Here is a 13,147-nt window from a genome sequence, read left to right as displayed (position 1 = left end):
ACTTGATTCTGATTGGTCAATCATGACATTGTGCAGTAAATAAATGTCTGTAAAATGACCTGAGAATTTGTATAATTGGCTGTTTTATGTAACCAATTTCCTACTTAGCTGTTTCATGTCTCTAGCATCACTACATAATTTCTACTCACATTATAAAATAATTAAAACAAAAATCAATATTTCACATAAATGTATTTATTTATTTATTAGTAATTATTATGAATCAGGTAATTAACAGCTTTAGACAAAAGCATTGACTTGAGGTGATTGATTTTTTTTTCAATGTTCTGCATCTTGTAGAGACGGAGGAAATCTGTTAAATTGACCAGAACCTTAAGAAAGCCATGTGCTTTGCTAAATTTAATAAAATCATACCTTGTCAGCTTGATCACCTTTTAGTCCCCTTTTGCCCTAAACACAGACCATACACACCAGTGAAACACCTCAGCCATTGTGAAGCATTTAACATTAAGGAAACAAAATTGCATTTCTTAGTCAATTGGAGAAATCAGTCTGTGGCGCCCATGAATATAATTTCAAAGCATGCTTTGAGAGTTAAAATAATTCACTTAGAAACAGTCATGTATAGTCCAACGTACCCGAGAGCCTATGATTCCCTGGACTCCTTGAAGACCTGAATCACCCTGTGAAAGAATGGGGAAACTTTGAATATAAGATACATTGTTTTCTTTTTCTTTTTTTTGTTTTAAAGTAAATATCTAACCATCCTTGAGAAGCAAAATTGAATAAGAAATTTTCAGAGATTATAATTAAAATTCAGTTTATCTTTGTTGCTACATTGGCAAATAATTTGTTCTTGTTTTAAGTATAAAACTATCAAAATTTAGTGAGGGGAAAAACTATTTGCCATTATATCATTTTTTTTCTCGATTTTTGCAGAGTACACACTTACCTTTGGGCCTTGTAGTCCAGTATTACCCTGAAAGCAGTTCAGCATCGACTTAATAATAAACCCATTAGATTATTTGAAAAACAGATCATTTATAATATCAATGAGGCTAGATCTGAATCAAAATGTAATTTGTATTTATAAGAAACAGATACCTTTTCTCCAGCTGGCCCGGGCGGCCCTTGAACACCTTGAATTCCAATACCTTCCTCTCCCTTTACGCACAACACAAAATAAATTAAATCACAGAACCAGCTGTTCTATTTTTAGCTTTATGGTCTAGAAAAATACAGACAAAGCCTGTAGACGTGAGAGTGGATAACAATTACATTTTTTACAGCACTCAGAACAATAGGACTTTCCACACAGATGAGCAAAGAGATTTCATATAGGCTTTTTTTTTTACTTTCTTACAATAGAAAGCCTTTGTGTAAAAAAAAAAAAAAAAAAAAAAGCTTTCATACCACTGCTGCAAGTACAATATCAAATGAAACAGTTCAGTTCAGAATATGTCTCCTAAATAATGATACATGTATATCTCTCACCCTCACATAAACCTACCTTGTCCCCCTTCTGACCAGGCAGTCCTGGGATCCCATCTACTCCCACAAGCCCTGGCAAACCTGCCAAACCCTGATGACAAACACAACCACAAGACACAGTAAGACTGTTATTAATGTTATTTCAGAGAATGATTACAACTACAATATATCAGGTAAATTATTACATGATATTATAATATATTATATTCAACGTACAGTAGCTGGGAAAGTCAATGTCAAAGTGAACTTGAAGAGAGTCTTTTTTGAAAGTATATTCCGTAAATAAGATTATAGATGTTATTATTATGAGGGAGTATTGATGTAATACAGCAAGTACTAACATTATTTCCCTGCTCCCCTTTTTCTCCTTTGGGACCTGGTCTCCCACGTGGACCCTGAGGCATTTATAATGAAACACTGATTATATATTTTCATGTATATTTTATTAGTAAAGTGTTACTTGCATGACAGATAACTTACTTTAAAACCAGGTTCTCCAGGCTCACCCTGAAAGGAAGTACAATTGGAAATACAAGTTGAAAGGTATGTTGGATCGGCTAACAATTAACAGTGTTAATGTCACACATATTACATGTAATTATAATGAATTAATAGCAACAACACAAAATTGGTGTAATTACAAAGTACTTATGTAATTTTACTATACCAACACTGAACTGTATGGAGTGACCTTGAATTGTAACTGTGAGCTGTGCAATGAAGCCACAGCTGATATACAAGTAAAAACCTTCTGCAGCTCTGTAGGTCATGCTAAACAAATTTGACACATTTTAATGTGTTTACATTTTTTTAAATGTTTTCTCTTGGCTATCCAGATTCAAGGCTAATGTATCTCTGCATACCCATACTAATTTACATACTAACCTTGACAGAGAGACCAGGAGACCCCTGAGGTCCAGGCTGACCAGGCAACCCTGGAGGGCCTGATACCCCTGGGACACCTGGAGCACCTAGGTGGCCCTTTTATCCATGGACAAAAAATGCATGAAAACTGTCAAGCTTTCAAAATCTGAAGAGAACTACAAAATATTATGGAAATCAAAAGCTTAAGATTAAAGATAACTGCTATAATAAAAGCACTTACAGAGGAGCCGGGTTCTCCTTTACGCCCTGGAAGAACCTCCATGCCTCCCATTACATAGCCTGGCTCTCCCTGTAGGAAATCAAAACCGTATCTGCAACATATACTTGAACTCACTGAAGACCAGCAAATGTAGATAATTAACATGATACTTTAACTCCTTGATAAATGTATATGCTTAGTGAATAGAGAGAGAGATAGAGAAAGAGAGAGAGAAAAAAAGTAGATTTTAAATTGTGTATAGTCCAAATTGATTTGAAAAGGGATTTCCGGCTTTATTGGCAAGCTAAAGCTAAATCAACAAGCTTTAGAAAACATCTGAATAATTGAACTTACTCTCTCTCCTCTCTGCCCTTTTGGTCCAGTATTACCAGGAAGTCCCTTGGATTGTAGACCGAGAAAAAGAATTAGGGAGAAATGGAAAGAAAACAGACAGTTAAACATTCTTGATACACAATCGTTTGTCAGACTCAATGAAGCCGCAACTGTTCTTTTAAAAACGTGAGATGTGATAAAAGGTTGTGAACGCCCAACCGTTTCTCATTACATTCTCTGTGAATCACTCAAGCATAACTACAGATCTTTTACCCATTTATCCACTATAATATAGAACAGGGCTAAGACATTCAGTACGTTTAAAATATCGCCGCAATCTACCGTTTTAAATATCGCCACCTACAGATTTAGTTTACGAGGTGAGATGTAAAAGACACTTACCAGATCACCAGGAGTTCCAGGTGACCCCTGAATCAAGATAAAAGATTAATTATGTGCAATAAAAAACTATTCTGAAAGCACAATAATGTTTTCAATTAACCATTTGTTATATATTCTGCTGCATTACTTTCATGCGTTAATTTTGCAGTCTGATCTCTAAATTAAAGGGATAGTTCACCCAAAAATGAAAATTATCTTATTATTTACTCACCCTCATGATATCCCAGGTGTGTATGAATTTATTTCTTCACCAGAACACATTTGAATAAAAATAGAACAATATCTTTGCTTAGTAGGTCCTTTTGACATATGACACAGCTGTTAAATTAATAACTTCTAAAGTGACATGATAATTTGTGGTGTGGAAAAAGATAAATATTTATGTACTTTTTTTCTTTTTTTTTCTGCTTCTGTTCTGCAGTGGTATGCATGTGTGACGTTATTGCATTGGCATTTTAAACATGTGTGAACTAAGGCATCACAGCCGGAAGAGCAGCGCTGTTTACAAGTGAGGAGGAGGAACGCTTTACAGAAGCTCAGTTGGTTTTGGTTTAGATCTGTATTTATCTGTTTCTGTTCTCAAAATGGTGTGTTTGTGAGCTTTTCCTAGATGTCTCAACTGAGTGGAGAATGTGAGATTCTTTCAGTATCATGGCAACACAAATACAAGAGACCGTTTGAACTCAGCGCTCTCGTTAAGCCTAACTGAGGCATGGTTTATTGTTAAAAAGTATTTAAATAGTGATATTTTTTGCACCAAAAGTGATTGTATCACTTTACAAGACATTAATTTAATCGCTGGATTCATATTGATGACGTTTATGCTGACTGTCTGTGATTTTTAGAGCTTCAAAAGAGAAATCTCCCTTCACTTGCATTTTAAGGACCTACTGAGCTGAGATATTTTTTTAAATTTTTCTTCAAAGGTGTTCTGCTGAAGAAAGAAATTCATACACACCTGGGATATCATAGGGGTGAGTAAATAATGAGAGAATTTAGGTGAAAACAATTTTTGGGTGAACTATTCCTTTAAGTGGTTCATTGCACATTTCACTGCCGTTTCCCAATGAAATGTCTAGTGAGGGGCGACAAAAATATGACGTCGTTTTAAAGGTGAATGCAAAATAGAGGTTTTAATGAGTAAAAAAGTACTTCTCTACCCCAAAACTTGAACCAAAATCTAACCAATAGAGTCTTAAATGCAATTTAGAGGTGAACAAAACCGACATCCTTCCCCTTAACCAACACCTGAACCTGACTGATAGTGTCCTAAAAGCAAATGCGACATGAAAATATATATTTTTTGAAGCAACCACCTCATTTTGTGTCATTTTTGTGCCAGCTTGCGTGCTTGGCTCAAACCGCAGTCTTCTGAGTACCAAGGCCAACACTCTATGAGGTGAGCTAACATGCAAGCTAATCATCTATTGGAAGAAGTGTGTAAATGTAGGTGGGTATGCAATGCAAGTGTTAAAATGTATAATTTTTCAAACAATGTATTAGAGTAAACATGTTTTGATATCATAACATAGCAGTATGTGAGCAATAGGGCAAAAATAAATGCTAAAGAAGTCATAATCAGCCATTGTGCTTGTGATTTGTGTAAAAGTGAATAAAAAGCATAGTTTTTGTTGCACCTATATTGTTCATTTCACCAGGAAACTGCCACAACATGTAGAATACGGCATATAAAACTCAGTTTGCAAAAATGCTGTTATAGTAACATTCATTCTACGAGACCAGATTGTAATTTCGATTAATCTTTTACCCTTTGTCCAGGAGAACCAGGGGGTCCCGTTCTACCCGGTCGTCCTGGTAATCCCGGGATTCCATCAATTCCGGGAAGACCCTGTTATTGGGTGCATAGTGGGAATGATGCATTCAACACACAAATATGACCACGTACAATTCAATGCACACAAAAGGGCACAGAAATCATTTGATGTCTCTCAAATTTAACATCAGAACATGTTCAATGCACATTTAACTTTGAGATCAAATATAGATCAATATCTGTGGGTGCCACGCGTTCACATTCATTTGTTATTCAAGAAAGTTACTTTGATATGACAAGTGCTTTCATGTGCTTCCGTCGCAAAGAGACAACACACAGAAAGAAAAGTAAAGTACGAATAGCACCCTGTATGGAGACTTATCTGTGACATTATTAATTCGATTAAATCCACTACTCAAACAACAAATTCATCTCAAAATCAATCCCATCTTTAACAGGATGACTCAGTGTAAATGAAAACTGCACTGCAGTAATTAGCATACAAATGAACATGTAATTACTAAGAGAATGGGGGGAGTTATATTTATGTTTATATAAAGAACATCATGTGCTTCAGATATTAGTACTTACCCTCTCACCTTTCTCCCCTTTGACCTTTAGAGAGAATGAGTCATAATATCCTGGGCCTTGCTTTAAATGCTGTGTAAACAGAAACATATATAAAAAAAATACACTCAATATTGTGTGAGTGGTGATGCACAAAACAAATTAAGATAGAAATTAGAGTTCTTTCTTTGAAGAAAACTTTATCGTCTGCCAGGTGAAAATTGTACTTCTGACAGCTTAGTAAAGTAATAGCACACTTGTTCTCAATAAGATGCAAAATGTGAGGCATTGTATAAATGGTGCAGGGCAAACTACATTCCAAAATGTAACAATAAGTGTTAGGATGTTGCTCACATCCCTAATTCTAAGAATGGCCAATAAGATGGTTGTCTAAGCAAACAGCACTAACAAAGACAAGACGTTGCTGTTAGAGTTTAAAGAGCATTATGAGGTGAGTCAATGAGATCAGGGAGAAAGAAAGAAAGAAAAATCAGGCCGCCTGATTTTTTACGTACCAGGCCGCCATGACCAAATCCATCACCCTATGGTAGAGAAATATGGGCTTTAGTTATAATCATATCATCCATTTAATTGTAGTGGAACCAAAATTAATTTGGAAACTCAATCTACATTTAAAAGTGTATGTATTTCAAGGCATGGAGTAAATATTAACACAAGTGACATCAAAAAACTAAATAATACAAACAGTACTTGACATTTTCAAAGAACTAACTTTTCTGATCCATTTTTGCAGCCATTTTCTCACTAAACCTATTGTATGTCTTCGGAAGACTTGGAATATGACACATAAGTTGCAAGGAGTACTTTTATGATACTATTTTAACACTTTAAAAGCTTTAAAGTGTATCCCTAACAACTGAAACTGTATTAAAAAGACAAACTGGAAAAGGTGTGGTAATATTTACGTTTACGTACGGAATTTCGTGGACGAAGGTGTGGGGGGATGTTGAGTGCATGTGAAACCAGCAAGGAATGAATTTCCAAGCAGCCTGTTTTTAATAGTGCACTTCATACACTGTGAGTGTAAAGCTGAAAAGAAACTCGCCAATAAAGTGATATCCTTGTCCATTGTGAATATTCAGTGTAGCTGTGTACGAACCAGCGCCCACACAGGGGTCACTGCCAAACCAAGCACTTCTTATTGATCAACTCCCTGAATTCGCCTGTCAAAGCTCACCAAACATAATTCAACATGAAATCCGTGAGGGGAAATTCTTCGCCACCAGAAGTCCATTGCGGGACATTCACGATTGCACGGATTCCCATTGTGATGACTGTTTTGCCTGCGGAATTTTGTCGTGCGAAGGCAAATAGGACCGCACTTATGTTCTTAAGAATATTTACTTTTGTGTTCTATATAAGAAAGATAGTCATACAGGCTTTGAACGACATGAGGGTGACTCAGTTCTGACAGAAATGTTCATTTTCGGTTAAACTGTTTCTTTAAGTGTCCAAATACTTTTTGGGGCCACTGTATATTATTATGCATTATGAGGTCATTATAATAGCAATATAATATATAAGAAACTTACCTTATCCCCTTTTTGACCCTGTGAAAAACAACAGTTTGTTTCATATGAGGTTGAGGTTTCATATAAGACCGTGTTTAACTGCTACAAGCTTAAAAGTGATAATAAAGAGTACAGTAAGGAAGCCGTTACCTTGCAGTTAAGCGGACAAGGCCCTTCAGGTTTAGTGAGAGCCTCTGGGTCACCCGTAGGTGTGTCCAGTTGGGCAGACTAGGACAAACATACAAAAACATTGTCTCAGGTCTCAAGCACTGTACTGTGTAAATAATATCCATGATTCCACCTTGACGTGCATGGCCCACCTCATCGTCTTGTTTGAACTCTGACTGTAATGCTTCGCTACAGATGCTGCTGATAAACTCTCTCTCGATGGACGGCAGATCGTCAAAGTCACTGGCGAAGAAGATGTTCTTGTAAGTGGTGGGAGAGGCGATCTTCTCAAGCTCCTCAATATCAGCATGAGCAATTCCAATGGCCAGCACACTGACACCTACAAGTTTACCAGAATGGAATGTCATCATTGAATTACCCTATATAAGATAGTGTAAGATAAGATATAAGATAAATAAGATTGTGTTTTCAGAGAATAAATCTTGAATTGAGTTTATTGTTCATACTCAACTAGCAAATTGTTTTTATATATACAGTATATACAGTACATTAACAATTAACAAGGCTTACATGGAAAACGATTAAAAAAAACTATTTGCTGATGGGGTAACAAAAATAAACTTAATCCAAGATACATTTTATGAAAATAAGTCTTTAATATCAGTAGTTTATTTTGGCTATTACTGCACTGCAGTTGATAGGACTAACCCAGTGCATGGGCAATTCTGGAGGGCGGCTCTACATCATCCTGTGCCCTTCCATCTGTTAGCAGCACTAAGATGTGAGGAACTTCCTGTCTCATTCCTAAAGACTCCTGAAACAGCTCCCTGAGGACATAGCTGATCCCACGACCTACAGTAGACATGTACACACAAACACACATATTCACCAACAATCACCACATTATACATAAACCAGTGTTAAGTTTCAGACATTAAAAATTTATTAATGCATATGTATACCTCTGTCCTGGATATCAGTTGAACAAGAGACTATCTTTTTAAGATTGCACATGACCATTTACCAAAGGGCAAAAGGGAACCTCTTATTGTGAAGTAAACGGAAGTGTGTGGGAGGTTTTCGAGGGGAGCGAACGGTCTTGTAAAATAAATGGCGGTCACTAATAAAGTTGTAATCGATTAACCTCTGAAGTGTGTCTTTGAGAGTTACAGCCAGAACTCATTCTTCTAAATTTTGGATCTTAAAATGTTTTTATGTGTGTATGTGCACCTGTTTTTGTGTTCCCTCCTCCATAGTGGACCTCTCGGAGTGCTCTCAGAACTGAGCTCCGGTCTTTGTGAGCGTTAAAGTTGAACTCAATCCTGGGCTGATCACTATAGTGAACCACTGCTATCTGAGCAAAGCAAAAACAGATTAATGGCATGGTTTAGCCCAAACCTGTAGCATTTGATGTTTGATCAAAGCTCATCATTTTGTACTTATTATAAGACTAAGACACAGATTGACTCTCATTGAGGTGGAAAGATTATTGTTAAATAACATAGTGTATTAGCATGCCTTACCTGTGTTCCTTTAAGTCCTATAGTGGGGAAATAGGTGACGATTCTAAAGAGGAAGTCCTTCAGCTTGCCAAAGTTATTAGTACCAATGCTCCAAGATTCATCAACAAGAAAAACAATGTCTGCCTTCACCCTGCCACACACTAACAGATAGATACAAACCATTCATTTACACATATACACTTAAAATGCAGCTTAAGTCTGAACTATTTATAATGCAAGGTGTTATACAATTTTTACTTCATGAGATTCAGTGAAATGTTTGATCAGAATATGAACTCTGTTCCAGGAAAATTTAAAACTAAACTATGACTGTTATTGGGAGCAAAAACACTTGACTGAAATGTAGACCTCAGTGAACAATTAAAACAATAAAAACAAATTATGATATCACCTCTTTAAATGTAACATAAGCATTTATGCTAAAAATTAACCACTTTTAAATCTAAATGGAAAATATTGAATAATAAAAAAAAAAGATATATAGATAAGACCAAATGTCGGTAGTTCACAGTATAACCATTTCAGCCTGACCTGGTCCAGGTGGGGGGGTCTCTATGGACAGGGTGGTTTGGTCATGTGCTGTGGTAATTCTGGTCAGTGCTGCAGCTGTTTGGCCAATTGTGATCTGAGGCCTCACAACAGGTCTCCGAGTGCTGGTGGGTGTGCTGGGTGCTTTGCCCACTGGTGTGTGGGTGTTTCTGGTTGTGGACTTGAGGTGAAGATCATTGCTGTTGTTATTAGATGATACAGGGGCAGGTGTTGCACTCTGAACAGGAATGAGACGAGGAGCACCCACTGTAAGACAATCACAGCTTTCAGAAACTGAAACTCAACCTTGCTTATTCAAATAAAGATAAAACAGCACGTAAACAGTCTGTTACAGACAGTCAGAGAGAAAATAATTTACATTAAAAAAGTATCGAAAATCTTTGAAAAAAGTATATATATATATAAAAAATGAAAACAAATCTCTCTCTCTATGTCTGCAAATTCTAGGCAAAGGGTGACTACTTTGAAGATGCTAAAATATAACAAAGTTTTTATTTATTTTTGATTTTGTTAAGTCACAACATAATTCCCATAGTTCCATTTCTGTTCTTCCATCGTTTTAATGACTTTACTATTATTGTAAAATGTGAAGAAAAAAAAAAGAGTAAAGAATGATTAAATGACCTCAAAATTTTAAACGGCACTGTATCTTACAGATTCTTTTAGTGATGGTTGTTACGGGACCCTCCACTTCCCCATAAAGAGGTCTGATAGAAAAGATGTATGTTCTTCCATACTGGAGATCTTGGATCTTGTAGGAGGTGAAAGCCGAGCTTAGCAGCTCAGAGGAGATCTTCACCTCTAAAAAGAACATTGAATTAGACATTAGAATTTGGTGTACAGTGTGCACTCAAAAGTTCAGCATCCCCAGTGTTTTACGATGTACAAACGTTTTGTCAGGTAAACAAAACAAAAAAAAAGTGCTTTGTGTGGTAGCATCTAAATTAAGTGGAATTATTACATTAAAACTATGAATTTAATAGGCTGGTTATCAATCTGACTACATTAGGTTACACCAAAAAAAATAAAAAAGTCATTTTTTTAAGGGTCAGATCAGGTAAAATCAGCTCCTTTAAGTAACAAATGAACATTTTGACTTAAAATACTATATGTCAGAATAATGTCACCTCTTTGGTAACAGATGAAGATGAGGAAACATGTGCAGGAAACTAAAAACCTCTGTGAGAGTCTATTTTAAACAGAAAATTCATTTAAATGTTAAATACATTCTACTTGATAAGTGCCATAAACCTCTTTTGTATCAGTTTAAAACACTTTGAGGACACAGTGACATTTGAAAATGTTTAGCATCCTCTGGGCCACAATCATAAATGTGTTATATGCTACAGAATAGGCGTCAATCTTAAAAAAAAGCTCATAACCTTCATGTACAAGCAAAGGACACCCTCATTAGAGGAAAGGCTCTGCTGATGCCATCATAATAACAGGAATGAATCACAGATCTCTTCTTGACATTATCTACATGGCCTCTTCTATTCTTTCTTGTCTCATGCATCAGACCAAAAGGCCTTTGTGTGAGTAAGTCTTATTATAAGAGCTTATCTGGATTCTGGAATTGGTTTTGTGCTGCCATATAATGATAAGCATTAATAAATGAATGGCAGGAACCTTAGCCAAGCCCTCTTGTTCTAAAACATCTACAGAATTTGAGCCCAGGTTTTAGATAATCAATAATTGCTAATCTAGACTTAGGTGCAAAATGTCAATACCTTCTAATGCTGGGTTAAGATGAGAAAATGAAAATTTCCGTTCATTACGTAATTTGGTTTAATGTGAATATGTTAACCTAAAATACAGTATGTGCTTCATGTGGTAACATCTACATTAACTGTTTGTTTTTCAAGTCAAAATTATTATTTAAAATTGCAGAATCAATTTGACTATATCAGGTTACACCAGCGAAGGCAATTTTTAAATATAAACTGGGCATATGCTTTGACGCCATGTAGTTCATAAGCCTCACTGTAGGCTTTCAGCGGTTGGCAAACAATGTAGCAAATTGGTGCATTTAAACTGAATGTGCGGTCACATGTGCACGTTTTATAATCATTTTACAATGGCTTTGGCGGCAGCTCATCCAATTAGAATTTTCATTCTTAACTATCTGTTTTGTAATTCTGCACATATACAATAGATTCTTGAGATAAGGGAAAACACTGTTTAAAAGCTTAACTTTTAATTTTTAATACTAAATTAATTTGAAATGTATGTATTTGTAGACAAAGGTCTTAAATGACGAACCATGTAAGGAAACAGTTTTTTATAAAAACACTTTTTTTCAGAAAATCACTTCATAACGTATCTTACTGTGACACACTTGAAGCATGCTATTTTTATTTGATACATACAACAAGAGTGTAAAGTCTTTAATTATCTAATAATGGTGTGATAAAATACATTCAATACATTTTTTTTTTTTACAGTTGACAAAATTGAAAATGTTTCTATCTTAACTATGTGTTGTACTCTGGAGCCATTTTGTTTTGTTGTTGTTGTTGTTTTTTCTCAGTTAAAGCTGCCTCTATAACCTAAACTAAAATGTCCAAATTATTCCACAATTCTTAACAGAAATGATCACAATGTGAAGACGGAGCTGACATGTTGAAGCTGTGACTGCAAAGACTTAACATTTATTTGTATCAACTATAAAAAAAAAAAACAATTACCAGACCATGTGTCCTACTGTTGCATCCACAATGAGCAGGAAGTGGGAAAGGGGTCCTCAGAGTTAAAGATGACCATGATATTGACTGATTTATTCAGGATTATAAACAAGTTTATAGTTTGAACAGAACTTTGATGTTTTTTTTTTTTTTTTAAGAAAATACAATTTAAAGTTTATTTTATATATTGTTATATATCTTAGAGATCCCTACTATTCATTTGATATTTATATGTATGAATTTGTTGCATTTTTAAACACTCAAACTCAGTTTGACATTATGAACTCTTTCTGAGGAAGGTTAAATTACATATGAGTTAAATACAATATGTTAAAAATATGAGTAAGAAATGCACTGAGTATACACATTTCCTTTAGATTTAACTTTTTCATTATTTATTTTTATTATGAATTTCTTAATTTTTAACATAAAGAGGTATTTTTATGTAGGACATATTTTGTCCCTTATCTCAGGAATTAGGGAGGTTCCTCTGCACAGGTGAAATCCTTTCAGTAAATGTGGATTCTTCTGTTTCTGACCTGATATGTGTCTCCAGGACAGCAGGTATCCAGAGGCTCCAGTCACAGTGGTCCAGTTAAGTATCGTGCTGTTGTCTGTGGTGTTCAGAGCACTAAATCCAGTCACTTTAGGCAGATCCACTGTAACAAAAATAGCAACATTCATCAAATCAAATACAGTACTTTGAAACATATAATGCTTTTATTCTTCTACATACAAATATTTTTATCTTATGACATTTTTGACAGCTCAGTAACATTAGTTTAAGTGAAAACACTGGCTGTGGAGTAGCTGGTTAAATATTAAAGGTGTATCTGGTACAGATCGGAGACTCACAGGTGCGGGCGGTCACCATGACTGGGCTTCCCGTTTTGCTCCTGACCACTGCAGACACCTGGATCTTGTAGGCAGAGCTGGCAGGGAGATCATTGATGGTGAAGGATGTGGTAGAAGAAGATACAACTGCATTCTCCTTCTCACCACCTGAGAGGAAATAAACACATTAAATTGGAAAACAGCTCAGTGGATGGATGGATGGATGGATGGATGGATGGATGGATGGATGAATTGATTGTAATGTTTAAGGATAATCAGTGCCC

At 35.6% G+C, this 13,147-nt stretch overlaps 1 protein-coding gene across 1 annotated transcript in view; it reads right to left on the bottom strand.

Annotated features, from left to right (window-relative positions):
- LOC127638858 (collagen alpha-1(VII) chain-like) overlaps positions 1–13,147 on the bottom strand; it is a 66,214-nt gene that overhangs the window by 29,680 nt on the left and 23,387 nt on the right. Inside the window, 24 exon segments of the mRNA XM_052120592.1 lie at positions 376–411; positions 600–644; positions 914–940; positions 1,066–1,125; positions 1,472–1,543; positions 1,794–1,847; positions 1,933–1,959; positions 2,338–2,433; positions 2,558–2,626; positions 2,891–2,935; positions 3,272–3,298; positions 5,040–5,120; positions 5,637–5,705; positions 6,128–6,154; positions 7,166–7,183; positions 7,295–7,372; positions 7,465–7,652; positions 7,982–8,125; positions 8,504–8,627; positions 8,797–8,936; positions 9,328–9,591; positions 10,000–10,146; positions 12,569–12,688; positions 12,885–13,031. Coding sequence (XP_051976552.1) covers positions 376–411; positions 600–644; positions 914–940; positions 1,066–1,125; positions 1,472–1,543; positions 1,794–1,847; positions 1,933–1,959; positions 2,338–2,433; positions 2,558–2,626; positions 2,891–2,935; positions 3,272–3,298; positions 5,040–5,120; positions 5,637–5,705; positions 6,128–6,154; positions 7,166–7,183; positions 7,295–7,372; positions 7,465–7,652; positions 7,982–8,125; positions 8,504–8,627; positions 8,797–8,936; positions 9,328–9,591; positions 10,000–10,146; positions 12,569–12,688; positions 12,885–13,031 — 2,105 coding nt within the window.

This window comes from Xyrauchen texanus, chromosome 47, assembly GCF_025860055.1.
Source record: "Xyrauchen texanus isolate HMW12.3.18 chromosome 47, RBS_HiC_50CHRs, whole genome shotgun sequence".
Lineage (NCBI taxonomy): Eukaryota > Metazoa > Chordata > Actinopteri > Cypriniformes > Catostomidae > Xyrauchen > Xyrauchen texanus.
Note: the sequence above shows the minus strand (reverse complement) of the source record. Positions and strands in the feature narration are given on the sequence as shown.